At 45.3% G+C, this 24,838-nt stretch overlaps 3 protein-coding genes across 11 annotated transcripts; 1 reads left to right on the forward strand and 2 right to left on the reverse strand.

Annotated features, from left to right (window-relative positions):
• Positions 1-181: 181 nt before the first annotated feature.
• On the reverse strand, positions 182-10,935 carry PFDN2 (prefoldin subunit 2). The gene is made up of 4 exons (XM_057725601.1): positions 10,827-10,935; positions 1,333-1,421; positions 1,047-1,170; positions 182-475 (listed from the first exon to the last, which is right to left on the reverse strand). The coding sequence occupies exons 1-4, from the start codon at positions 10,899-10,901 to the stop codon at positions 299-301; spliced, it is 465 nt and encodes a 154-aa protein (XP_057581584.1). The 5' UTR covers positions 10,902-10,935; the 3' UTR covers positions 182-298.
• NIT1 (nitrilase 1) lies at positions 10,734-13,873 on the forward strand. Of its 7 annotated transcripts, none has more exons than XM_057725593.1 (7): positions 10,734-11,099; positions 11,608-11,706; positions 11,959-12,213; positions 12,325-12,428; positions 12,629-12,762; positions 12,931-13,056; positions 13,332-13,873. In XM_057725593.1, exons 3-7 carry the CDS (start codon positions 11,969-11,971, stop codon positions 13,596-13,598), a joined length of 876 nt encoding a protein of 291 aa, XP_057581576.1. In that variant the 5' UTR covers positions 10,734-11,099; positions 11,608-11,706; positions 11,959-11,968; the 3' UTR covers positions 13,599-13,873. The 7 variants fall into 7 exon arrangements, with proteins under 7 accessions (XP_057581576.1, XP_057581570.1, XP_057581571.1 ...); XM_057725587.1 differs by having other exon boundaries at positions 10,948-11,052; positions 11,928-12,213; XM_057725588.1 differs by having other exon boundaries at positions 10,948-11,052.
• DEDD (death effector domain containing) lies at positions 13,376-24,695 on the reverse strand. 3 transcript variants are annotated; one of them, XM_057725594.1, is made up of 6 exons: positions 24,494-24,694; positions 22,730-22,762; positions 16,673-17,061; positions 16,362-16,469; positions 15,910-16,056; positions 13,377-15,366 (listed from the first exon to the last, which is right to left on the reverse strand). In XM_057725594.1, exons 3-6 carry the CDS (start codon positions 16,995-16,997, stop codon positions 14,990-14,992), a joined length of 957 nt encoding a protein of 318 aa, XP_057581577.1. In that variant the 5' UTR covers positions 16,998-17,061; positions 22,730-22,762; positions 24,494-24,694; the 3' UTR covers positions 13,377-14,989. The 3 variants fall into 3 exon arrangements, with proteins under 3 accessions (XP_057581578.1, XP_057581577.1, XP_057581579.1); XM_057725596.1 differs by lacking the exon at positions 24,494-24,694 and adding an exon at positions 24,334-24,352; XM_057725595.1 differs by lacking the exon at positions 22,730-22,762 and having other exon boundaries at positions 13,376-15,366; positions 24,494-24,695.
• Positions 24,696-24,838: the final 143 nt, after the last annotated feature.

The following is a 24,838-nucleotide window of genomic DNA, read 5'->3' on the forward strand; positions in this document are numbered from 1 at the left end:
GGAAGTAAATAAGGAGATGCATCTTTATTTGCAAGGTAAAGGATAAAATATGGAACCTAGTCTGACTTTGGAGCCATTAACCTGATGAAACCAAAACCACAAGTCATATGCTTGCCCATGCCCCATGCAAATTATACCCCTAATTCTGGGTGAAAGCTTCAGGCTAGAGCTAGGCATTCTGACCAAAACATTTAATTAACAAAAAAATATTACAATAGCAGAGAAAATAATAATAACAATAAAGAGAAATTAGAAGAAGTGGGAATCGGGGTAGAAAAAAAAGCAAAGGCCTTGGTCTCTAGGAGACCAACACTCCAGCTGAGCTGGCCTTAGCCCCAGCCCCTTCTGAGTTTTCCTTGGCTGCTGGCTTCTCGTCTTCCCCCATGAGACGAATGTTGTGCTTTTCCCGGAATTCATTTAGTTCTTTTCCCTTTGCCTGAAGCTGCTGTGTCAGTGTCTCAATGATCTTCTGTATCTAGAGGGCAAATGACAGGGATTATATCAGGATTTCAGTACTCCCTTCCCCCATCTGTTATGGGCTATGGTTGGGGGAAGTGAAGGAGAGATGATACCTCTAACCTCACCTTTAACCAAGTATTAATAGTAGAGCCAGACACTAAAAGTATTCCTTTCTTAAAAACAAGGTTTATAAACTTTTTAAAATACCACGTCGTTGCTCCCATCCCCAAAGGTTCTGAATCAGTGGGTACAGGGGAGGGTCCAGGAAGCTGCATTTTAAATTAGTCCTCCAGGTGATTTGGATGCAGATATCCATGGACTACACTGTGAGAAACACCACTCTAACCACCTCCCTTCCCCCAACTCAGCCAGGTCACAGAGCCCATGGAAAGAGGCACAGTCAGCAAGCCCTTTGTCTAAGGAGTTAGACTTACCATAGCATAAAGAGCATAGGCTAAAAGGCTGTTTATGCTGTCTTTAAAGTGAGTTCCTACCCAGACTTTCCTCCCCCACTTTCCCTAAAGCCCTGGCCTCCCCTTCCTTACTCCTTGGTTGCCTAGAGCACCTATGCAGGGATTCTTGCTCACCTGCTCCTTGTTGTTCTCCAAGGCAGGCAGCACCTCTTTGACAGTCCGCTCCACCAGCACCCCTCCAACCATGCGGTAGCACTTGCGGGTTTCATCTACCTCCTTCAGAGTATCGATCACTAGGCTGAGGCAGGAGGACAAGGCAGGATCTGAGAATTCAGTCCCACTCTGCTGCAACCCTCTCTTACAAAATGGCCCATCCAAAAATACAAACAAAAAAGCCAAAAAATAAAAAGAAAATGGCCCATCCAACACTCCTGTTGTTTGAGCCTCCTGGCCTTCTCACCTGTGCTCATTCAACTCCATCTCTAGCTCAGCCGCTTTGGATGCCAGGCCCCGCTGTTCCTGCCGAAGGCGGTTGAAGCCAGCAATTACCTGAGAAGGTGAGAAAGAGGTAAAGGTGAGAGGGGACAGTGGAAATGGCAGAGGGTCAACACAGGATGGGAGAGGGTCAACATAGGATGGGAGGCATTACAAAGATGCAGTAGTAGACACCTTCCTTGGAAAAGGAGTAGAACACAGTTTGCAATTTCTAAATTACGTCTGTCTGGAATTCCATTCACCCAACACTGAGTGCCTACTAGGTGTGAGATTTTCTAGGCCATCTTGCAGCTTAGTTTGGTGAGGATTAGGCATTTGTTATATAGGAATGGGGGTGGAGAGCTACTGGAGCACCTACAGGGGAGCTTAAACTTGCAGGTAAAGAGGGCTGTCAGGAAAGGCTTTGAAACGAGTAGCTCTTGTTTGGGTCTGCCCAGCATCCCGCCCATTAGGGAACTGCCCCTCCTAATTCATTGGGGTTCTTGTGGGGCTGCTAATCACAGGGCCTGTGCTCCTTGACCACAGGGGCAGTGACCTATTCTATACTAGCGTTTCTACAGGAACTGAATCTTGGGTAGAAACAAACAGGTACAGAAGGCAGCTGGAGCTAAGACACCTACAGCTGTCCTAGAAAGATGATCCTCCATTCCTGTTCCTGAAATCCCCAAAGCTGCCCTAGTTCTTGAACTCTGTGTGGCCTAGTTGTTTAGCGCTTCTTTTTACTGTGTTCAATTCTGTGACCTACCACCATCCTTTTAAAACACTCCTTCAAAAAAATAAGTTGCCCACAGCCTGTATCTGTAGCCTCTAAACCCTAATGACATAGGCTTCCTGGGAGATAATGCCTTAACTGAAGCCTGAAGGATGAGAAATTGGAGGTGGGGGTGAGGTGGGCAGTGATGCAACAGAAGCATAATAACACACGTAAAGGCCCAGAGAAGTGATTACCTCCAGCTTCTTGTTCCCCAGAAACTGAGCAGAGAACTAAAACAGTGTGAAAATCAGACTGGGTACCAATACCACTACCAGCATCACTTCTAGTATAAAACTCTGATGACTGTATTTGGAAAGAAATATCAGATGAAAGATAAAAGACCAGGTTTCAAGTTTTGTCTCTGCCACATCCTGACTTTATGAACTTCGACAGACTTTTAGCCCTATTCATTCAACCCTAGCTACATGTTAGAATCATTAGGGGATCATTTTTAAAACATGAATAGTGGAGTCTCAGAACAATTACACAATCACTGGGAGTGAGGCCTAGGCCTCAGTATTTCAAAAAAGATCTCCCATGAAACTCTGATGTGTAGCCAGAACTGAGAACCACTGCGTTAATCTCTCCGAGCCTTAGTTTTCTCACCTGTGAAATGCAGATGATACCTACTTCACAGAGCTGTTATATCACATGAACGAATTAATGTGAAACAGCTTTGTAAGCAGTGAAGTATATTAATTACTATCATGACCCTCTCTCCACACCCAGAAGTGTCCCTTGGACCCTCCTGGTCAACTGAGAGCAGTGGGCCCATTCATTCAAACCACTGCCAAATCTCACTCTCACTTACATCATCTCCAGTCTCACTGCCATCAATGACTAAGCACCTCACCTTTACTAGGATCCCTTATCTGTGGCTCCCTCTCTCTGCAAGATTCGTATACAGCTAATAGAATCCAAATGGCTGTCCTGTACCACCCCTACACCCCTTCTACTGCCCCAAAAAGGAAGGAATAAATCTGACTAGGAATTTGTCATTCCAGCAACTTGTTTCCTTCTCCCATCCATCATCCTTTCATCTCAATCTGCTTCATCCACTCGTTTCAGCAAATGCCTTGGGAATCTCACTCATCTGCAAGCTATTCTTCCTTCACCTGTATTGCCTGTATCAAAACTATTCCATTTATAATTAGCATTTTCTCCACTGTCAATGTTACAGATAAAAATACTTTCATCTAAGAAAATTCCACAATTAAACTAGATTCTAGATGTTCTCCTCGTACCCAACTGACATCCACTCTTCTGGATGTATGCTGTATTTAACATACATTAATGAAATCAGCTTAAATGTCTAAAGTTTCTGAGGCCCAAACTTATTTTCCTTAGTAATTATTAGGATTTACTTTTCAAACACCAATTTAACACATGTATAGGCAAAAAGATTTTTTTTAATTCCAACTTTTCTTCAAACACTCTTGCTAATTAACAACCCCAATTTCCTCTTGGTCCAGTTTATAGAGATTATTAAAACACCAATAAAACACCAAACTAAAGTAAATATATCTAAGTGTATGAGTTATCCACAGTTATTATGGAAAATTTCAGCCACTGATGCACTTGAAGGAAATGAAATCTCTTAGCAGCTAATTGACAACTAACTTTTATTTAAACACTCAAAATAAGCTGATATTAACCTGCCATCTCTGGGGTCTGCCAAGTAATGAAGACAGAGAGGCTACACTCTATTCCCACATTCTTCTTCCTAAAATATAACTTTTCTAATGGTCTTCTCCCCTATGACTCGATCTAATTTTCTTTCCCTTTCCCTTATTTCTTGTTCCCCTAAAGCTGTCTGTCATAAGCAGGGATGGCCAGATCACTGTTGACTCTCTCAACTCTATTAAATCATCTTACATATAAACAGAATCCAATTAAAATACCAACTATTTTTCCATTTTTGCCACCCCCGTCCCCGTGTGGCACAGCATGTGGTATCTTAGTTTCCTGACCAGGGATGGAACCCGTGACTCCTGCAGTGGAAGAGTGGAAGTGCAGAGTCCTAACGAATGGATCGCCAGGGAATTCCCTATTTTTCCTATTCTAAAGTAACTTCAAGCCTCACCCCTATTCAGAGCTCTTTACATTCTCATAATTGGCATGTACAAATAATTTTACACAGGTCATGATCATCTTTTTGTTGCTGTTCTTCCCAGTTTTCAGATATAACTGACATATAGTGTTCTGTAAGTTTAAGGTGCACAACATCATGATTTTATATATAAATGGAAATGAATACCAAAATAATGTTAGTTAATACATCCGTCACCTCACAGTTACTTTTTATAAGAACTTTTAAGATCTATTCTCATAACAACTTTCCAGTATACAATACAGTATTGTAAATCATAGTCTCCATGCTGTACAGATCTTCAGAATTTACTCATCGTGTAACTCCAAGTTTGTACCCTTTGACCCCCTCCACTCATTCCCCCAGTCCCCTCCAAGCAACCACCAATCCACTCTGAGTTCAGTTTTTTTTTTATTCCACATATAAGTGAGATCATACAGTATCTGTATCATTGACTTATTTTCACTTAACATAATGCCCTCATGGTTCACCCATTTTGTCACAAATAGCAGAATTTCCTTCTTTTTTATAGGTGAATAATATTCTCGTGTGTGTGACTGACATTTTATCTATTCATCTGCAGAACATAGTTTTCCAGTTTTTAAGGGCTATACAGCATTTACACCCTATTGATATATTTTTTTAAAACTAACTATTCTTCTCTTGTTGGGACATTTAGGTTATTTCCAATTTTCCTGTAATAAATAGCATCGATTTTAAATATCTGGACAAACAGTACAAAAATTTTACAGCCATTTCTCATATGAATCATAGTCCCCAAAGATTAATGAGTCAAAAGGGCATTAACATTATTATAGTTTCTACTGCATGTTGCTATAAAGCTCGCCAAGATGACCAGATGACTTTACAGTGCTACCAGCAATGTCATGATTGTACCTAACGGTAGCCTAGGTTATCTTTGTTAAGTTAATAATTTTTAGAGCAGGAAGAGATCTTAATTCCAGAAACCTTGGAATCATCCTCGACTCACTATCCACACATAATTAATCTCTAAATCATATCTATTAATACTAAATATCTCAGACCCATCCACTATCATCTCTCACTTGTACTACTGGAGCTTCCTAGCTGAGTTCCACATCTGCCTCCGGATCTGCTCCCTTCAATCCATTCCCTACACTTCAGCGCAAGTAACCTACAATTTAAATCTAACCATATTATTCCTATGCCTAAACCTTCAATGGTTCCCACTGCTCACAGGATAAAATTCAAACTCCTGAAGACAGTAGAAAAAAAGTCCTGTAAGACCTGGTCCTTGCTGACCTCTCCCAATCAGCCCTTCTCCCGCTTCTTACACTCAGCACTACTGCCCAATAGAACCACCTGTAGTAGTTTCTCTAATCATTTGCCTCAGGTATTTGCATAGAATCCACACCCTACCTGGCACACTTACCCAAACCTCTCTCATTGCATTTTTCTCTGCGTAACTCTAATTCTTTCTTCAGGTTTCAACTTAGATTCCTCTAGGAAGCAGTTCTTGCCATTCCCTACTCCCGTGTTAACTCCTTCTATGTGCTCACATGTAAGCATCTATCAATTCCTTACATTTTTTGATAGAAAACTTTTTCTATTTTCACATATTGTGTTCCTTATTTTCCACCATGCAGCCTGCCTTCTAATCTTTATTGTTATCTTCTTTGGAAATTTAAAATATGCAAATACATGGGCTTCCTAGGTGGCGCAGTGGTTAAGAATCTGCCTGCCAATGCAGAGGTCACGGGTTCGATCCCAGCTCCAGGAAGATCCCACATGCCGCGGAGCAACTAAGCCCGTGTGCCAAAAAATAAAATAAAATAAAATATGCAAATACAACCTCTTTTAAAAGATTTTTATATCTTTCATAGCCCTACAATTACCTGCCTTCCTTCCACAGTCTGCATAGTAAAGGAGCACCACTATGTGCCTGGTACTGTGCTAGATTCTTTATTTCTTTTAATTCTAAAACAAACAATAACAACAAAATCTTATAAGACATGTACCTTCACCATACAGACCATGAGACCAAGGCTGGTGGCGAGGGGGAGGTGGATAAAATAACAAAGTGAACTGCAGAACTGCTACTTCTACCTAGGTTTGTCTAACTCTAAGAATTCGTTTTTTATTGATGTATTATTCTGGGCTTGTCACATAATAATCTCTTTAAAAAGTCAAACTATTTCCACTTGATTTATTTTTGTTTTCTTTTCTTTTTTGTTTAATTGATACCACATTGTTTTGAGAACTTTGGGGAATATCTACAATCATTACATTTATCCCCCAAAGGTCCTTTGGTCTTCTTATCTACATGATATTTACTCTTACTGGGTTCAATGGAAGAATAAAAGAGGTAGAGAATTATGACTGGATGCATCTGGAAAAGCATTTTCTGGGCTATCGCTGCATTAAATATCTTCTTATCAGTTCAGTGTCCCCTTTTCTAACAAACATACTTAACTCTAAAAATTTCTTTGACCTTATCAAATGATGATTTGACCATCATCAAATGATGATTCTCTTCCCTTCTCATCAAAATTTTTAGGACTAGTCTGTATACACTGTCTCCACTTCCTCACCTCCCAATTCACTTTATTTATTTAGCCACGCATGAGGCTTGTGGGATCTTAGTTCCCCGACCAGGGACTGAACCTGGGCCACGACAGTGAAAGCACTGAGTCCTAACCACTGGACAGCCAGGGAATTCCCAAGTTGCTTCTTTTTTGAATCTAAGTTTTTTCACCAAAAAAATGGAGCTATCTGCCTCATAGGATGTTGTGAGGATTCATTAATTACATGAAGGACTTGGGACAATATCCAGGATATAACAGATTGTCAACAAGCAGCACCTGCTATTATTACAAAACATCTCCACCTAAATGTCCTACAGATACCCTAAACTCAGGTCATTCAAAGTGGAACTTTCTTTTACTCCATTTTAAACTGCTCTTCTTGTCTCCCCTATTTCTGCTAGTGACACGACTCTAGCCTGGTAGGAAATCCTGGTCTCATCTTTGAACACACCCTTCTCCCATGAACTGCCAAATTTATTGCCCCTACCTCAGCAATTATTCTTAGGCTTACTGATAACACCCTAGTTGAGGCCTTCATTATCTCTTGTCTGAACTACTGCAACAGTCTTCTAAATTATCTCCCCATTTTTGGACCCTCCAAATCCATCCTATACATTGTTGCTAACAATTCTTCTAGTACTTGGATGACATACAAAAATATTCATGATATATTATTAGGCTTAAACAGCAGATTATGAGGGACTCCCCTGGTGGCGCAGGAGTTAAGACTCCAAGCTCCCAGTGCAGGAGGCCCGGGTTTGATCCTTGGTCAGGGAACTAGATCCCACGTGCATGCCACAACTAAGAGTTCAAATGCCACAGCTAAGGAGCCCTTGAACCACAACTAAGGAGCCCATCTGCCACAACTAAGACCTAGTGCAACCAAATAAATAAAAAATATATACATAAAGTAGATTACAAAACAGCAAATACTGTATAATAATTTTATAAAATTAAATATGTAAATATGTAAAACACACATGCCCTCTCTTCCCATCGTAAAACACACATGCCCTCTCTTCCCATCTATACACATATATACAAAAACATAAAGGAGGGGCGAACCTCTCGAAGGATATATTTCAAACTAGTAAGAATAGTTATCTTTGGATAGTAGGATCATGGGTAATTTATTTCTTATTTTGTACTTTTTCGTGTATTTTCTACATTTTATACAATGAATGTGTATTATTTTATGTAATAAGAGAAAAAATCAATAGTATAACATATATCCTTCTATGACTCCCTCACTGCTTACAATAAAAAGTCCTGAATTCTTTAACATGCAAAGACTCAGCCTGCTTTAGTGACTACATCTTTCTAACTTATAACTCATGATTTAGCTAAACAAACTAGTCACTGTACTTCACGTCAATCTATGCTTTCCCCAGATCTCCTCTTCTTACCCTATTCCCTATATTCTATTTCTACTGCCACCTGTTCAAATTTATCCAATCATTCAGGCTCACATCAAATATCTCTAATAGGATCATGGTAAAAAAAAAAAAACAGTCTGTCTTATTCTCAAGTCCCTCAATTAAAAGCCCTGCTCCCCCAGTTACTGGCTCTGGGTAAGTTAAATAAAGCCTCTGAAACTCAAACATCCTAAGGACAATACTGCTACTTCAAATGGCAGTAATTAAATAACAGAAGATACTTGCCTCCATCTTGTCTATATGGTTCAAATTTGCAGCAGTGATAAATAAAATATTTTTTACCCAGTGTTCTCTCTGGAACACAAAGGCCAGAGAATATTAAGCAAGAAACAGCCTCAGAACTCGATTACCACAATACTTCAGTCTCTTTTGAGGGCTTCTTTTCTCTACTACCCCAAAACTATTGGTTTCACTCTTGTTCTACTTCTTTTTTCACATTCTGTACAAACCCTAGGTGATTTCATCCACAACCATGGCTTTGTCTACCATCCATAAACTTAGAATTCTCTAACCTGTATCTCCAACTCAGATTTCTTTCTGTAACTAAAGATTATAAATCAAACTACCTACTAAATGTCTCTACCTGGATGTCCCACAAGAAACCCAAATTCAAACTTATTTTCTCCCCAAACCTGTCTGTCTTCCTACATTCCATATGGCACCATCAAAGACAGAAACCTGGGACTTCCCTGGTGGCACAGTGGTTAAGAATCCACCTACCAATGCAGGGGACATGGGTTCGATCCTTGGTCCAGGAAGATCCCACATGCTGTGGAGGAACTAAGCCTGTGAGCCACAATTACTGAGACTGTGTGCCGCAACTACTGAAGCTCATGCACCTAGAGCCTGTGCTCTGCAACAAGAGAAGCCACCACAATGAGAAGCCTGCACACTGCAACAAAGAGTAGCCCCCACTTGAGAAAAGCCTGAATGCAACAACGAATACCTAAGGCAGCCAATAAATAGATAAGACAGAAATCTGAACGACAACCTAGATTCCTCTTTATCCCTCTTTCTCCACTTTCAAGCCTTGCAGTCCATCCCAAACTATAAGTCCACCTGCATCCCAAACATGTCAGGCAGTTTCATGCCACTGTGTTTTTAAACACATTATTCCCTCTACCTAGAAAATCCTCCATTTCCTTCTTTGCTTGACTAACTTCTCTTGTCCTTTAGAATTGAGCTGAAGGATTATCATTACTACAAAACAAAATAATTAACACTTATTAAGCACACAGTATATTCCAATCACTGTGCAAAACACTGTGTATGTGTTGTCTAGCCCAATAATTGAAATACAGCGGAGTAAGCACCATTAGGTTTCCACAGAAGGAGAAGATGAAAAGGAACTCATGAGAGGTCACATATAGATAGTAAAAGGTAGAAATGTGATTCAAACATAGATCTGTCTGAACCCGGTGCACTCCTTACACTCTTAGCCACCCCACTATGCCACACTTCCCTTTCCCATCCACATCCCAATCTCATAACCTCCTGCTTAGTTAGGGATCCCTCCTCTAGCTGCCATTAAGAAGGCCTGTGAGGAACACTGTAAAACTTATTGTTAGGTTTGTCTTTTCTCAAATGAGTCTGTGCCTGAACTTGAAAACAAGGTCTATTTCATTGATCTGTTTCCCCATAGCCAGCAGAATGTTTGACACATGGCAGAACCTCAGTATTAGGTTCCTTCTCCCTTGTCTTTTTCCCCCTAAGTCAAAAACTATTTCTTTTCCCCTCCCCAAAATTTCACAGCACTTTATATCTCTCTTACATATACTTCTGCCTCATATTAGCATTTTGTATGTCGTATTTTCCCCACCAGACTATAAGCTCTTTGACTGCAGGAGTCAGTTTTAAGAAATCTTTACGCAGACACCTCTGCCTATAGTAAATGTTCAACGAATAACTGATGAATAAACCTATAATTAAAAAAGCTGTTGTTTCGACCACGTTTTCCTATCTATTACACAGATTTCTTCCCATCCCTAGTAAACTCTAGCCCCACTATTAGCAAGCCACGGTTCCCCAGCTACAAAGGGCTTTCTGATTAATTTATCAAACGTTTCCCGGTGCCAGGCACTGGGGGAAATGCATGCTCGGGTTTTTGATAAAGGATTTCTGGTCTCTAAATAAATTCAATCTAGTAATGACTCCCGAATCAAAATAGTATGAAACACTGGGCTGTTCGAATTTGTGAGTCACGTGTCTCTGCAGAGTGACGACGATTTTCAGCGTGGTTTCAGGGTCAGGGATTCGCTAGGAGCTGCCTGGCCCAGAGATACCCTGTTTGAGGTGCGGAGGCAAAGTGGGTAAAGTGACCCCCTCACCTTTCCTCGGACTCGCGCATCCTCCCAGACCCTGCTTCTCAGAGCTTCCCGCCCCTCCCCCCCAGGCTCGCCCAGCACCCCCGAGGAGGCGTGGCTTTCCCCTACCGATCCGCCTACTCTCTACCCCCGGGCTCTGCTGGCTTCTCCACGGACCCTCCCCTCTCCGGGTGGCCGCGCAAATGTGGCATTGGAGTAAAGGTCTGCACCAGACACAGGCTTCCCCCATCTTCTCTCAGCGACTCCGGCCGCAGCCGGGTTGCCTTCCTTCGCGTTCCCCGCTGCTCACCTGCTCCGCCGACACCGCCCCCTTCCCCGCGCCGCTCCCACTGCTCTTGCCGGCGCGACCGCTGTTCTCCGCCATCTTCACCGCCTGCTGGGCTTCCGGTCTGCGCGACTCAGCCCCGCCTGCGTCACGTCCGGTCTCGGAGTTACAGCCCACTCGCCCCCGGCGCCACCACCTCCAGGCCGCACTTCGGTTCGGATCCTGCGAATGGTTTTGGCCGTGTCTTCATGTAGGACCTACTACCTATCCCGCCCGCCGCGGTGAATTCCACCTGCGGTGCTTTAACTTGTGCAACAGAGACGCTGCTCCTGGGAGAGGCGGGGAAGGACCGGTTAACTGGGGAGTGGGCGCGGGTTGGGATTCGGGTGCTAGAGCCCCTGCCCAAACTGGGTGATAAGGAACGAGGCAGGGTGAACTTCCCCTCAGAGATGCTGGTGGGGGAAATATGCTTTGCGTAAATAAAACTGTGCAGGTGCACAGTCAAGAAGAGAGGCTGGGAAAACCAAGGAAGTTTCTTGGAGATGACTTCTGAACTGCGGAAACATTTGACAGAGGAAAAAGGCTTCAATTTAATGTGAGATCAAAGCCCTTTCCTCCATCTTCCCACTTTATGATCGCTTCCGCTAGCCTATAATTACTTATGGTAAAGAGTGTTTTGAAGAGTTGGGGGGCTTTACAGGAGGGGCCCTGATTCGGCCTCACAGTATGAAGAGAGAAGTCAGAGGATCTTAGAAATTTATTGCTTGAGAGTTGGGTTGGTGTCCTGATTTCTCACTTTCTTCAGGCTGGGCTTCATCACCAGGCCTCCTCACCAGCTCCGGTCCCTTCTTTTGTGTCCTGGACTCCGGATACCTCGACTCTCAGCACTTTGTGCTCAGCCCAGGTAACATGTTTTGCTGTGTTCTCAGTACCTGGCACGTAGTAGATGCTCAATAAATGTTTGTTAAATGTATGGATGGTGGGAAACGTTGGGGTGCCAACCATCCACAGAACATTTGATCAGTGGGTCGTGGTGCCCTGTAAGAACAGAATCAAAGGAAAGTTCAGGCTTCCTGCCTCCCTACTTCAGTCTCTTAACATTAAACTTGGGTTTCCCCCTGCTAGTCAGCCTGTGTCCTGCCTGTGCCATTCACAGACTCAGAGCCATGGCTATCTCCTCTTCCTCCTGGGAACTGCCTCTGGTGGCTGTGTGCCAAGTAACATCAACACCAGACAAGGAGCAGAACTTTAAAACATGTGCTGAGCTGATTCGGGAGGCTGCCAGACTGGGCGCTTGCCTGGCGTTCCTGCCTGAGGCATTTGACTTCATCGCACGGGACCCTGAAGAGACGCTTCGGCTGTCTGAGCCACTGGGTGGGAACATTTTGAGACAATATACCCGGCTTGCCAGGTATCAGGGAAAGGGGGAGGGAGAGGTAATTTCTTTTTGGGTAAAGTCCTAAGATTGCCAGACACGAGGGTAGAGCCTTGAGAAGAGTTGTCAGTGTCCCCTCCCCCTCAGGGAATGTGGACTCTGGCTGTCCTTGGGTGGTTTCCATGAGCGTGGCCAAGACTGGGAGCAGACTCAGAAAATCTACAATTGTCATGTGATTCTGAACAACAAGGGTGAGACTCTTTAGCCTGCCTCTTCTCAGGCTCTTCTACCTAAGATTCTCCAGAGTTCTGTTTTGTTTCTCAACTCTGTTTCCCTGGCCAAGGATTTCAGGGGTGTTTGTACTTCTGTTCCTAGCCTCTTTGGGAGGAGAGGAACTAAGCTGGGCTTCTAGAGCACCAGCAGTGAGTGCTCTTTCTCCCTCTTACTCTAGGGTCAGTAGTGGCCACATATAGGAAGACGCATCTATGTGATGTAGAGATTCCAGGGCAGGGGCCTATGTGTGAAAGCAACTCTACCATACCTGGGCCCAGCCTTGAGTCTCCTATCAGCACACCAGCAGGCAAGGTGGGAGTTGTGAAAGGATGAGGGTGGGAGTGAAACAAGAGGGAGGGGAATAGAAATATTTTGAAGTGGTAGTAAAGGATAGCAAGCCCTAAGGAGTAGGGTAGCAGGGCTCGGACCAGATGCTGTGACAAATAGGGCAGGGGGGCTAAATAGGCTTTTTCATTCCAGGTTGGTCTAGCTATCTGCTATGACATGCGGTTTCCTGAACTCTCTCTGGCATTGGTTCAGGCTGGAGCAGAAATACTTACCTACCCTTCGGCTTTTGGATCTGTTACCGGCCCAGCCCACTGGGAGGTAAGAGGACACCTCTTCAGAACAGAAGGACCTTCTCTTACCTCATTCTCCTCCCTTGGCTCTACCAGTTAAAAGATTTTCTTCTCCTTCCCACCTAGTGGGAAAATTCATTTCCCCAGATTGTTGCCTCTCAGAATAGTTAACATAGTAAATCATTTATAGGCAATTATCAGAATGGTCACAATGGGTAGATTGGCCTGTAATGTCCATGGCCTATCACTTCCCTGCTAGCTGCTACTTGTACTTAAGTGAACGCCTGTCCCCTTCATCCCCAGGTGTTGCTGAGGGCCCGTGCCATTGAAACCCAGTGCTACGTAGTGGCAGCAGCACAGTGTGGACGCCACCATGAGAAGAGAGCGAGCTATGGCCATAGCATGGTGGTAGACCCCTGGGGAACGGTGGTGGCTCGCTGCTCTGAAGGACCAGGCCTCTGCCTTGCCCGCGTTGACCTCAGTTATCTGCAGCAGGTGCGCCAACACCTGCCTGTGTTCCAGCACCGCAGGGCTGACCTCTATGGCAATCTGGGTCCCCCACTGTCTTGAAACTTTTGACTTCTGTCCATTGAGACCCCCCTTGTGAGCTGGTGTTGCTGTGACTTGTAGGCAGGACCCAGGCGCAGCCCCCCTCACTTGGAGAACTTTCTCTCTCTTGATGGAACACAGGCTCAGCTTCTTGGGAAAAAAACTTTCACCTAAGCTCAGATTTCAGTTTCAGAAAGGTGGAATTTTATATAGTCACTGTTTATTTCATGAAAACTGAAGTTATGCTGAGGGCTGAGCAGCACTGGCATTGAAAAAAATATAATAATCATAAAGTCTGTGTCTGGATATCTCTTTTGGGAGCTGAAAGGGGAGGTGGTATTGTACCAGCTGGACAAAGCTCCACTTTTAGGCCTCCTGGCTCATTCAACATGCCTCCCTACCTAAATAAAAGTGCGACACTCAGTGCATGTCCCAGCCCCATGCTCCCAAGCTTGGGAGTGGGAGTAGGGGTAGAGAATGGGGAAAGAAAAAAGAAGAAAGGAATCGATACTAAATCACTTCACTTTCACCTATGATGCCCTTTGCCCAAGCCAGAAGAAAGCAAAGGGGAAAGGGGCTGCAGGGTACATTATTTATTTTCACTTGAATATGGAAAGAAAGTGTCACACTCCCCCTTCCCCTTTTCAGGGGGAGTGTATTTTAATCAGCAACCTCTTCTCCATCCACCCTGTGTATGTGTGTACACACACACCACAGCTGGGAGAGTGACTAGGCTGAACTAGTCTGCTTACCTATTACTCCTTTGAAGAGAGTTTGACAAAGAGGGAGAAGGAAGGGACCACACCAGGCAGAGGTTTCAAGCCATGGAATGGAGGAAACGAGGCAGAGAGGAGCAGCACCAGAGGCCAGGAGAGAGTGGAAAAGGGCCACAGCTTCTTTGTTTTTTAAAAATTCTATAATTTGGGAGAGGGTGGTGATTACTTTCCAAAATACACTTCAGAGTCCCACCTTCCACACAGCTCCCTACTGACAGCCCTTTGGTTTTTCAGACAAAATTTAAGAGCCCTCATAAAGCCAGAAGTACTGATAACCCCTCAATGCACCCAAAAGCAGTGATCACTTCAATCCCTTACAGAGACTATGTTCTATAGACTTTGCTGCTCCCTATACATTTGTCTTACGGCTCAGTGGCAAGGTGGCTGTAGAGACACACATGGGGGCGGTACGTGAAAATGGGAAACAAAGGGAAGCCCAGGCACATGGGTGCAGGGAGGGGTGGGGAACACCACTTCCATTTCTCTTTTGTCTTTTCCTTTAAAAAAAAAAAGGGGGGGTGGGGGTGGGGCAGGGTTGTGATTGGTTGGAAGGGTAGAGAACAAACCCCAGAACAGTATCTAAGCTCCAGAGGTGGGTGGTGAGAAGTCCCCAGAGAAGTGAGAAGGGGAGAAAGGTCAGGGCAATGCTTGCAGCATCAAGTTCCTCAGGAGTTTCTGTCGGCCCAGCTCATAGTCCTCCTCGTCCACGTTCACCAGAAGCTTGATGGCTTCATGGCCCACAGCCTGCTTGAGAGAGTCTGTGATGAAGACACCTTTAAGTGCCTCTAGTAACGAGCCATTGATGTAGTCGCGCCAGAATGCGTCGAGGTAGGTGAGCTCAGAGAACTTGATGTCACAGATGATGGAGCCCAGGTCCCGGGACTTGAGGATGGTGTTGGCCTGGTTAAAGCGCTCAAACTGGCGCTCAAGTGGGTCCTGCTTGTTAGAGAAGACGTTGCCCTGCAGAGCAGTCTCATGCTGGCAGTATTCAGCCCGAACCCGCAGTCTGATGTCTGTGGGGAAAAGAAGATACGCAGAAGAGGTTGCAGTTTACACCGAAGTTTGAAAGGTTAAAAGAACAGCAGAGCAGCAAAGTTGGAACATCACCTGACAGCTTCTCTGCCTCTTCCCAGGACTAGTTCTTTTCTACATACCTCTGAAATTCTTGTCTGAAATCAAGGGGTTCCCTTAAATGGGCCATGCCCAGGTCAGATTATTTCCATCACTCACAAGTAGCACCTTAATTCTAGGAGATATTTTCCTAATTAACAGACACAGAAGTTCACTTTAATACTCTATCATGACTTGGGTCATCCTACAATAAGGATGTCATCCATAATAAGGATGTCCCTTTCATCTAATATTACCTAGAAATAGTTGAAATGTCTGCCACAAAGATAGAGTTCTCCTCCCAGAGACTATACCATCCAATCCCACTTTCCAACAGTAATCAAAGTGAGCCTTGCACTTAAGAGCATAAACTGCCCAGTACTCCAGCAGTTCTTTGTATTTCCCCTCAAGTCAGCTCCACCTCTAGAATCCTTGAACCTCCTCACCGCATGTCTGCTTTTCCTTGGGATCTGGTGTCACTGACTTCCGGCGTTTTCGCTGGCTCCCAAGTGTGGCTCTCCCTCGAGCTGGCCGCTTGCTACACATCTGAGGGCCCGAGGTGGGGCAGCATACCACAGGATAGTGGGGAGGCACTGACCAGAGGGTAAAAAGGGAGACGTCATAGGGTAAAAGCAGAAATTCAAACACTTTACTTGGAATGAGGAAGGATCATTTAGACTTAGCACTAAAAGCAGTATCAATAATGTGACCTGAAAGGTGGACACAACGTGGGAACAATTACAGGACCTAGATGACGCATTAGTACCTCATCTGATTTTTGGGGCCAGATATGGCAGGGGCCAGTGTCTTCTCCTTTAGGCTGGCAAAGCTGGGAAAAAATGCGTCCCGTATCCTCCTTCTTGATTATGGAAATCAGGGGGAGTTCATGTCATCTCACCTGTTTTAGGGGGGTGGGGAGGCCTCGGTTCTGGATCACTGAGGGCTCTGGGTGTCACATAGCGAATTGATGTCTCTTCCAGATATTTGTCTACAAGATCAGGGCACACTGTAGGGGGAGAGGGACTCACTTAGGAAAAGACATACCCTTCCCTTCTCCTAGTCCAACCCTCCAATGGGCCCCATGAATTATTCTCCTCAGTGCTCCCCAGGGTCAATGCCACCTCCTGCTTGGACGCCCATGCTGCTCACTCAGGGCTGCCCACACCTCTTCCCTGATTCCTGTTACCCCAGCCCCCAATGCCCCCTCACCAGCCCGTCTCCTCTTGAGGGTGACGTAGGGCAGCAGGTCGTGGCGAGTGATGATGCGCAGCAGCTGCAGCACCTGGCGAAAGTTACTCTCATCACAGCGGCCCTGGCGCTCCAGCGCCAATAAGAAGTCACGTCCATTTCGGATGAGGCCACGCTCATGGTCATCAATGACATCAACAAAGAGGAAGGAAAGAACTCGCACGTCTCTGTGTGTCAGGTGGGTGCCCACGATGTCAAACATGCGGTGCAGGCTATACAGCCCATGCTCTTGCTCACCATGCTCTTCGGGCCACACCTGGCTTGCCCTCCGCTTTAGGCCCGCCATGCTGGGGGCTCAGGTGCACAATGCTTTCCAGAATCCCTGCTCAGCAGCTGCAATCCCCACTATACTGTAACGACAAGGAAAGAAACTGTGAACCACTCAATGTCAGGAACTAGTCTTATCCATTCCTACATTCCCAGAGCCTAACACAATGCCTGGCACAGTGTACTGCTTAATAAGTGTTTATTAACTTTTACAAAGTATTTATTTATTTATTTATTTATTTTTGGCTGCACCACGTGGCATGTGGAATCTTAGTTCCCTGACCAGGGATCGAACCCGTATCCCTTGCATTGGAAGCACAGAGTCTTAACTGTTGGACCACCAGGGAAGTCTCTACAAAGCATTTATTAAAAAATAAAGCCTAGGGACTTCTCTGGTGGCACAGTAGTTAAGAATCCACCTGCCAAGGGCTTCCTAGGTGGCGCAGTGGTTAAGAATCCGCCTGCCAATGCAGAGGTCACGGGTTCGATCCTAGCTCCAGGACCAGGAAGATCCCACATGCCGCGGAGCAACTAAGCCCGTGTGCCAAAAATAAAAAGAATCCACCTGCCGATGCAGGGAACATGGGTTTGATCCCTGGTCCAGGAAGATCCCACATGACTCGGAGCAACTGAGCCCATGTGCCACAACTACTGACCCCACACACCACAACTGTTGAAGCCTGCACACTACAACTACTGAAGTCTGCATGTCTAGGGCCCACATGCCTAGAGCCCATGTTCTGCAACAAGAGAAGCCCATGTACAGCAACAAAGAGTAGCCCCTGCTCACCACAGCTGGAGAAAGGCCTGCACACAGCAACGAAGACCTAATGCAGCCAAAAATATAAAAATAAAGCCTAGAGCTCTACATATTCAATAGATGCCACCCTAAGTCTAGATCCTACTGGAGGAAGACAGTCACTTCTGCTAAATAAGACTTGTTATCTGCAGTTTTAGTGCTACATATTCAGCAGAAGTTGCTATTAAATATTACCCCGATTGTTCCTCTGGCTTCCAAGATACTGCTTTTAGTCCCTTGTGCTCTTCCTGCCAGCACCCCCAATCAATTCATCCCTTAAATGTAAGTGAAATGAGAAGTAGAGAATTCACTCTAAATTCTAATACAGAAGCTGCATCAGATGAACTTAGGGGCTGACAGCAGGGAAACAAAGTCTTTAGGGTTAGAACTAGTTTTAATTCTGCCTATTTCATTAACAAACTATGTAGCTGTGTGACCTTAAGTTGCTTAACTTGGAAGTCTCACTGTCCCCAGCTACAAAACAGGAATGAAAGAAACTACTCCTCGGAGGTGTTAAGAATCCAATGAGAGAATGCATGTAAAATCACTGTAAAACTTACCTAAATGGTTAGGAGATTTCAAAGAAATAAGCACCCTTGGCCTCTGCAGCCCAGACTCATCCCTCCACAACCTATCCTCATTTTTCCTACAATCAAACCAAGTCCAGAAGAATAACTGCTAAGAAAGTTAATCAAATATCCACCAAAACTCATGGATTTAAATGAACAAATATCACTAAGCTCCTATGTTGAGCATTCTTGTAATTCTCCTATGCCACCTATACTCGCCTGATGTTCACACACCATTTGGATATGCCACCTTCTAACCTTTCCTCATGGTTGTCATTCACCAGTCCCCTGCCAATGACCAGTCACAGTCCTGCAGTTACTATATATTTTGGCATCTGATTCAGAAATTTCCTCCATCGTCCTGGGTAACGTCAGTGACACAGCCAATAACCAATCCTCAAGTCCAACAATTTTCACCTCCTCTCTAGCCACTCATATTTACTGCCCCGCCCGAGAGGACCACCCAGTACTGCTCCACCTTCTCACCACAACCTCCAGTCACCCAATCAATTACAAATTCCTGTTGATGCGACATTCTGTCTCTTAAATCTGCCTCACCTTTCCACCTCTACCACTACTGCGCTGGTTCCGGTCCTAGTAACCTCGCACCTGGACTACTGCAACAGCATCTTTAAGGGCTCTCCTTACCACCAATCTTAACCTGCCTAAATCCATCCCCCACATAGAGCTGAATTATCTAAGATACACAACTGACCACATCACTTTTCATCTTAAGACCTCGCTACAGTTCCCTCCTTACCAACAACAACACTCCAAACTCCTTACCCAACACACCAAACCTTCCAAGATCAGGCCTTGCCTACTTTGCAAACCGCATAACTCACTTTTTATTCTCAAACATTACCCGTTTGTTTATAGTTCACGTACATCACACAATTCATTTCCCTGTAACTTTCTTCAGACTATTCTCTTTGCCTGAATGCCCCTCTCCCTTCTCTTCCACACCCCCCATTACCACCCTTTTTCAGATGGCTAACTCCTACTCATCCTTTAAGAATCAGCTCAGATGCCATCTTCAAATTCATTCTCTACACCCCCATGCCGGGATAAGTAGTCCTCTTCTTTGCTCAAACGGAACACTGTACGTATTTCCCTTAAACCATTTATCACAGTGTACTAAAATTATTTGCGTATTTATTATCCTATTAGATCTTACACAACTCATGCACAGGGACGAGGTCATATTCATCTTTATTTATCTCTAGTACCTAGCAATGGATGGAGGCTGGCATATAAGAGGAACAACCTGTTACTGAAATGAACTGAATCTCCAAGAAATCACCACAAGCAATACCAATTAAGAAAAAAACTCACCTAAGTCCAAGAGTGAGAGGACCCCATTAAAAGTACATGCAACTCAGGTACCATGCATATACTCTAACTAGCTACAGCATCCCCCACACTGCAAAACTATCCATACCATAGCACCCTACTGAACAACAAGACAAGCTGTTCTGTCCATTTTACACTCCAAGAAACTGAGGCTAGATTAAGAAAGAGAATAAAAAGAAAGAGAAAAAAATAACTACTTCAGAAGAGTCAAGCTGTTGGGGACTCAGCAAACTGAAGAGCAAGTAGGACCTGGTCCTCTCTTTTAATCCTGAAACGGAAGCACAGAGAGACTCATACACTTAAGAAAAGGGGAGGTCCACCCTGGAATCACCTAGCCCCATACCATGGGTTCAGATATGTGGGCAGGAAATACAGCCGATATCTAGTTATGAGAGCCCAGATATCCCACCCAAAGCATGGGAAACAATTGGGAAAATAGCTATTCAACTACTGACTGGTTTTCCTTGTCTCTTTCTCTCGTTTCACCTGCTGCAGTCACTGGCTACAAATAGAGGGGACTGAAGGAAAATAACCTCTTGCTCATAGCAGGTAACATGAGAAAACCCAACCTTCTGAGAGCCCCTACCTCTCCTTGTTCCCTATCCCACCTGTTCCCCCTGGCCAGCTGTTCATTATGTGGATCCCAGGAAAAACAGATGGGCAGGTTTCACATTCAACCAATCAGAAGAGCAGATTGCTCCAGAGCTCCCTAATTCAAAGCGTCCTGACTATAAACCCCAGGAAATTAGGAAATACTGTCCCCACATACATGGTCACTGGAAAATGAAGCAGAATGCAGGAAAGCACTCTGGTCCTAATTATGTATCAATGGATGCAATTCTACAATAGGCCTCAATTCTGAGGGGTAACTCCCTAGATCTGCAGCAAAAACAGCCACCTTTAAGTTGTAAATCCTGGGCTGGATCAAAGTGACAGGAATTATCAGAGCTTCTAGGTCAGTGGTTCTCAACCAGGGGCGATTTTGCCTGCCAGGGGACATTTGGCAAAGTCTGGAGTCATTTTAGATTGTCGGGGGGTGCGAGGTGAGGATGGTAAGAGAGGGTGCTATTGGCGTGCAGTTAGTAAACGCGATGGATGATGCTAAACATCCTATGAGGCACAGGTCGGCCTCACAGCAAAGAATTCTCTCATCCAAAATGTCTATAATGCTAAAGATGAGAAATCCTATTCTAGACGGAGCATGATGAAGGGTCAAAAGAAGAGACAGCATGTCACTTTCCATCCTATATCTGGAGAAGGAAGTCATTTGGTCCCTCCAACCCAAACCTATCAAACAATATTCCAGAAGAAAAGCCAGACAGACTCATTTAACTTAAGGAGTTCCATCCCACTCCAACCTTGGCGTCTCTATCACCTGCTGTTGCCATTCAGGTGAACAGCAGGTGATAGGGCTACACTCCCTTCTGCCCCATCCCAGGAGGTCTAATTTGACCTAGTTCAATCTAAATTTCTGTGAAGATTAGAGAAATGCCATCCTCTACAAGACAGACAGAAAGGATCCTGCACTTAAACCTTGCAGCCATCTTTAAAGTCCCAAAACTAGACCAAAAGCAGACACTTCCTTGTTAGGCTGCTGATCAGATTTACACGTGCTTATGTAATGAAGCAAAATGTAGACTAGGTACACGTTTCCCAAGGCCATGCATGTCCTTGGAAGAAATGTCAGGAGGCTGGCATGCAGGCTAATAGGCAACCCTCCCCACTTAATTATCATCTAGGATGGGGAGTTCACTCACTCAGCAATCCAGATGGGGGTTCCAAGAAGCTATCTAACTTCAGTACTAAAAGAACGTGGCCAACTTCCTCTTAAACCAAAATATACTCAGCTTTCTGTGGCTGTGAATCAAGGGAACTCAGCTTAAATTATACAGAGATCCTAGATGAAAGGTAACAGAGCAGTGAGGAGAATGTACCCCCTCTAAACAGAAGATTAGAAAGAACTTCAGAATCTTGGTGCCTGAAATATTGCCAGACACCAAGGGACAAACACTCCAGTAAACAAGAGTCTTGATCCTGCTGGCTGATTTGGGGCTGAGAGCCTAACATATGGCTTGCCTTTAATAGGTTCCCAAAACTAATTCTTTATTCTGATGAATTGCTGCATTTCCTGGAGCTGTAAGGTTTTTTGTTTGTTTTCTTTAGGGAGGTCCAAGCCAGCCAATGGCCAACAAACAGTCTATATGTATCTATAGGACTTCCTCTTGATTAATCATTATCTATTAGGTTTCTACTCCCAAGCAAAGTCTAGTCTCATCCCAACGAGGAATGAGATCTGTATTTTTTGAGGTACTTGATTCTCTCAGAAGCCCGCAGAAGTCATGTGGAAGAAATAAAAAAGAGTGATATCTTGAAATGAAAACTATAGCTTCCATCCCAACAGAACTAGAGGTATCTGACTCTCTCAGAAGCCCTTTGAGAAGGAAAGTCACATGGAAAATCTAAAAGAGTGATTTCTTGAAACTTGAAATGTAAAGGACATGGAAAACCTTAAAGATGACTAAGGCTACATAAAGAGCTTTCTTGCTGGTAGGATCAAGAAAATGTAACCAAATATCTGGAAGTCAGAATTACAAAGTATGTTTTCAAAATGAAGACTCCAGAACTAGGAGAAAGAGTAAGCCAGAGGAAAAGCCTTCCCACAGCAGGTGCCTCAGTAACCCTCCAAGGGCAACATTTAGTAGTGTTTACTAGAGTATAAAGTTCCATATGTTGAAAAATGTTTCTCTCAGAGCTGACCAAGACGACTAGATAATAACAAAACAAGGCTGGAGGCTTGCCCTAAGACACTGGGTTTCTGTTCTCCTTTCCCTCCTATCAATCTCCAGTGATCCAAAGGGACAATGACACAACAGACCTTCTGCACTCAGTTGGGTGAGTGAAAACCCATTTTCCCTGTCACCTACCCCATTACTGCGCTCAACCCCCAATATGCCATTTCTACTTTATGCCATTTCATGCCATTTCCATCCCCTTCCATTGTTTGAAAACAATAAAAAGTTCCAGACTTACCTCTGCAAGAAACTTAATTTCCCAGGTCTCTTCCTAGCACAAGGTTCAAAGCCAGCAGCAAAACAAAAACAAATAAGGGGGGGAAGTGTCAATTTTCAAGCTTTATTTTGGAACCTCAAAGGCCCAAAGAGTTAGTCAATCTCAGCTGCAAAAATATACACACAAGTCTAAAGCCATTTCAACTGAAATGATCCACTCCAAGCTAAATGAGAGAACTCACTCTCATCAAAGTCCCCAGCCTTCCCTAACCTCTTATTACCCAATTCACAAAACAATACCAACTCCAGTCTCGGTGGCTTAGGGCAAGAAAGGTCCCAAATTCTACAACCTGTGGGAAAACCAATTATCCTCTGACACCTCAACTGACTCCTCAATTCCTTATGAGGCCCACCTACTTTGTTACAGTATTAACACTGACTTTCATCTTTAGATGAACTAGGAGGAAAGTGGTTACAGCCAAAGAAGGCACTTTCTTTGCATCACTTCACTTTATGAGACCAGAACTATCCTCCAAATTCTATCTTCACTCTTTCCCTTAGCTAGCACACAGTGAGAACAAAATATGCACTGGGGCAGCATCCAATCAAACATCTACACTTCACCAGGGAACATTTTTTTAATATATGGATACTGACCCTCCCTCCTAGCACTTAAACAGCAAAAGAAGGGTCTGGAAACTAAAGCACTCATTTAATTAGCACGGCTGCCTAGATGCCATCCTGTGTTTTCTGTTCCCTGCATACAGGGTTCCAACGCAGCATGACTGTTTCCCCATTCTGGAATTGCTAATTACTTAAAACTAAAAATGCCCTTTACTACTTTCACACTCCAGCGATACCAGGCTCCCCATTTTCCCTTCTTTTCATAAGCACGAAGAACAAGGGAGCAGTAAGCTAGAGAGCTTTTGGAAATCCCGTTGGACCCTCATGCAACCCCAATTCTCCAAACCCACATGACCATTCCGTTCTGCCCTTCCTACCCTAGTAAATGCTAAAGGCCTGGCAATTAGAATTGGCTGCAACTGATGCTGCTTAACTCTGCTCTCTCTTCCTTTCCAAGGGGAAAGGGAAACCCCTGAACCTACATCACTCGTGCAGCTGCACTGTCCTATCTCCCATCCCATTCCCCTTCCTCCCAAACTTTCCTCCTAGTCTCTCACTTTCTCCATTACCTCGTCACACCGACACGCTCTCCATTCCCCAAACCTCCGTTCTCTCCTTTTCCACCCAAATTCTCGCCTAGGCCCTTCCCCCTCCCACCTCCAAGGTAACACTTTCAGAACCTCTCCGCAAACGTCTCAGAGCCAGTCCTCACCTTTCCCCACCGCTCCACAACACCCCTTACAAGAGTCCAGCCCTCCTTCCAACCGCACGCCACCAGCCCCCTTCCCCTTCCCCCCCTCAGCCGCTCCCTCCCGCTCCTACCCCGCAGCCGGCGGGCTCGCAGCCCCGCTCCCCACCTCGGCCTCCCTTATACCCCCAGCCCGGCCCAGCCTCGGCCCTTGTTTACGCCCCTCCCCTGCCCCGCTCCTCCGCCTCGACCCTGCCCTCTCCCACAGTTGCCACCTCCCCCGCACGCCCCCCTCGGCCGCTCCCCTCCCCCACCTCGCAGCGTCCCGTCACCTCCCTCTCCTGAGGTTCTCGGGCTGGACGTCGCCACCGCCTCCCCCTCCACTTTCCTTCCCCAAGCCCTTTGCGGCCCCGCCCGGCCCCGCCCCGTCCCGCTCGACTCCCCCTCCCCACTCCGGCCGCCCCGCCGCCTCACTCTCGGCTCAGTCTCGGCGCCGCCATGTTGGATCCATCCGCGCCGCTCGCCCGGGCCTGTCTCACGGCGCCGCATCCGGGCTCCAGCTGCCGCCGCCGCCGCCACCGCCGCCGCCGCGGGCGTGGGGGAGGGGAGAGGCGGGCGGGGGTGGCTGCATCCTGAACAGCGCCTCCCGGAACCTGGCCGGTTAGTGGCGGCTTCGAGACCATAGTGAGGCATGAGCCGGAGTAGCCATGCTAGGTGAGGGCAGCCTGGCAGCGGCATTAAACGGGGAGTGGATAGCTTCACTTTGGTAGCGGAGAATAGGGATTGGCAGCCATCTTGCTTTTGGGCAAGCTGGCAACG

This window comes from Hippopotamus amphibius, chromosome 3, assembly GCF_030028045.1.
Source record: "Hippopotamus amphibius kiboko isolate mHipAmp2 chromosome 3, mHipAmp2.hap2, whole genome shotgun sequence".
Classification (NCBI taxonomy): Eukaryota; Metazoa; Chordata; class Mammalia; order Artiodactyla; family Hippopotamidae; genus Hippopotamus; species Hippopotamus amphibius.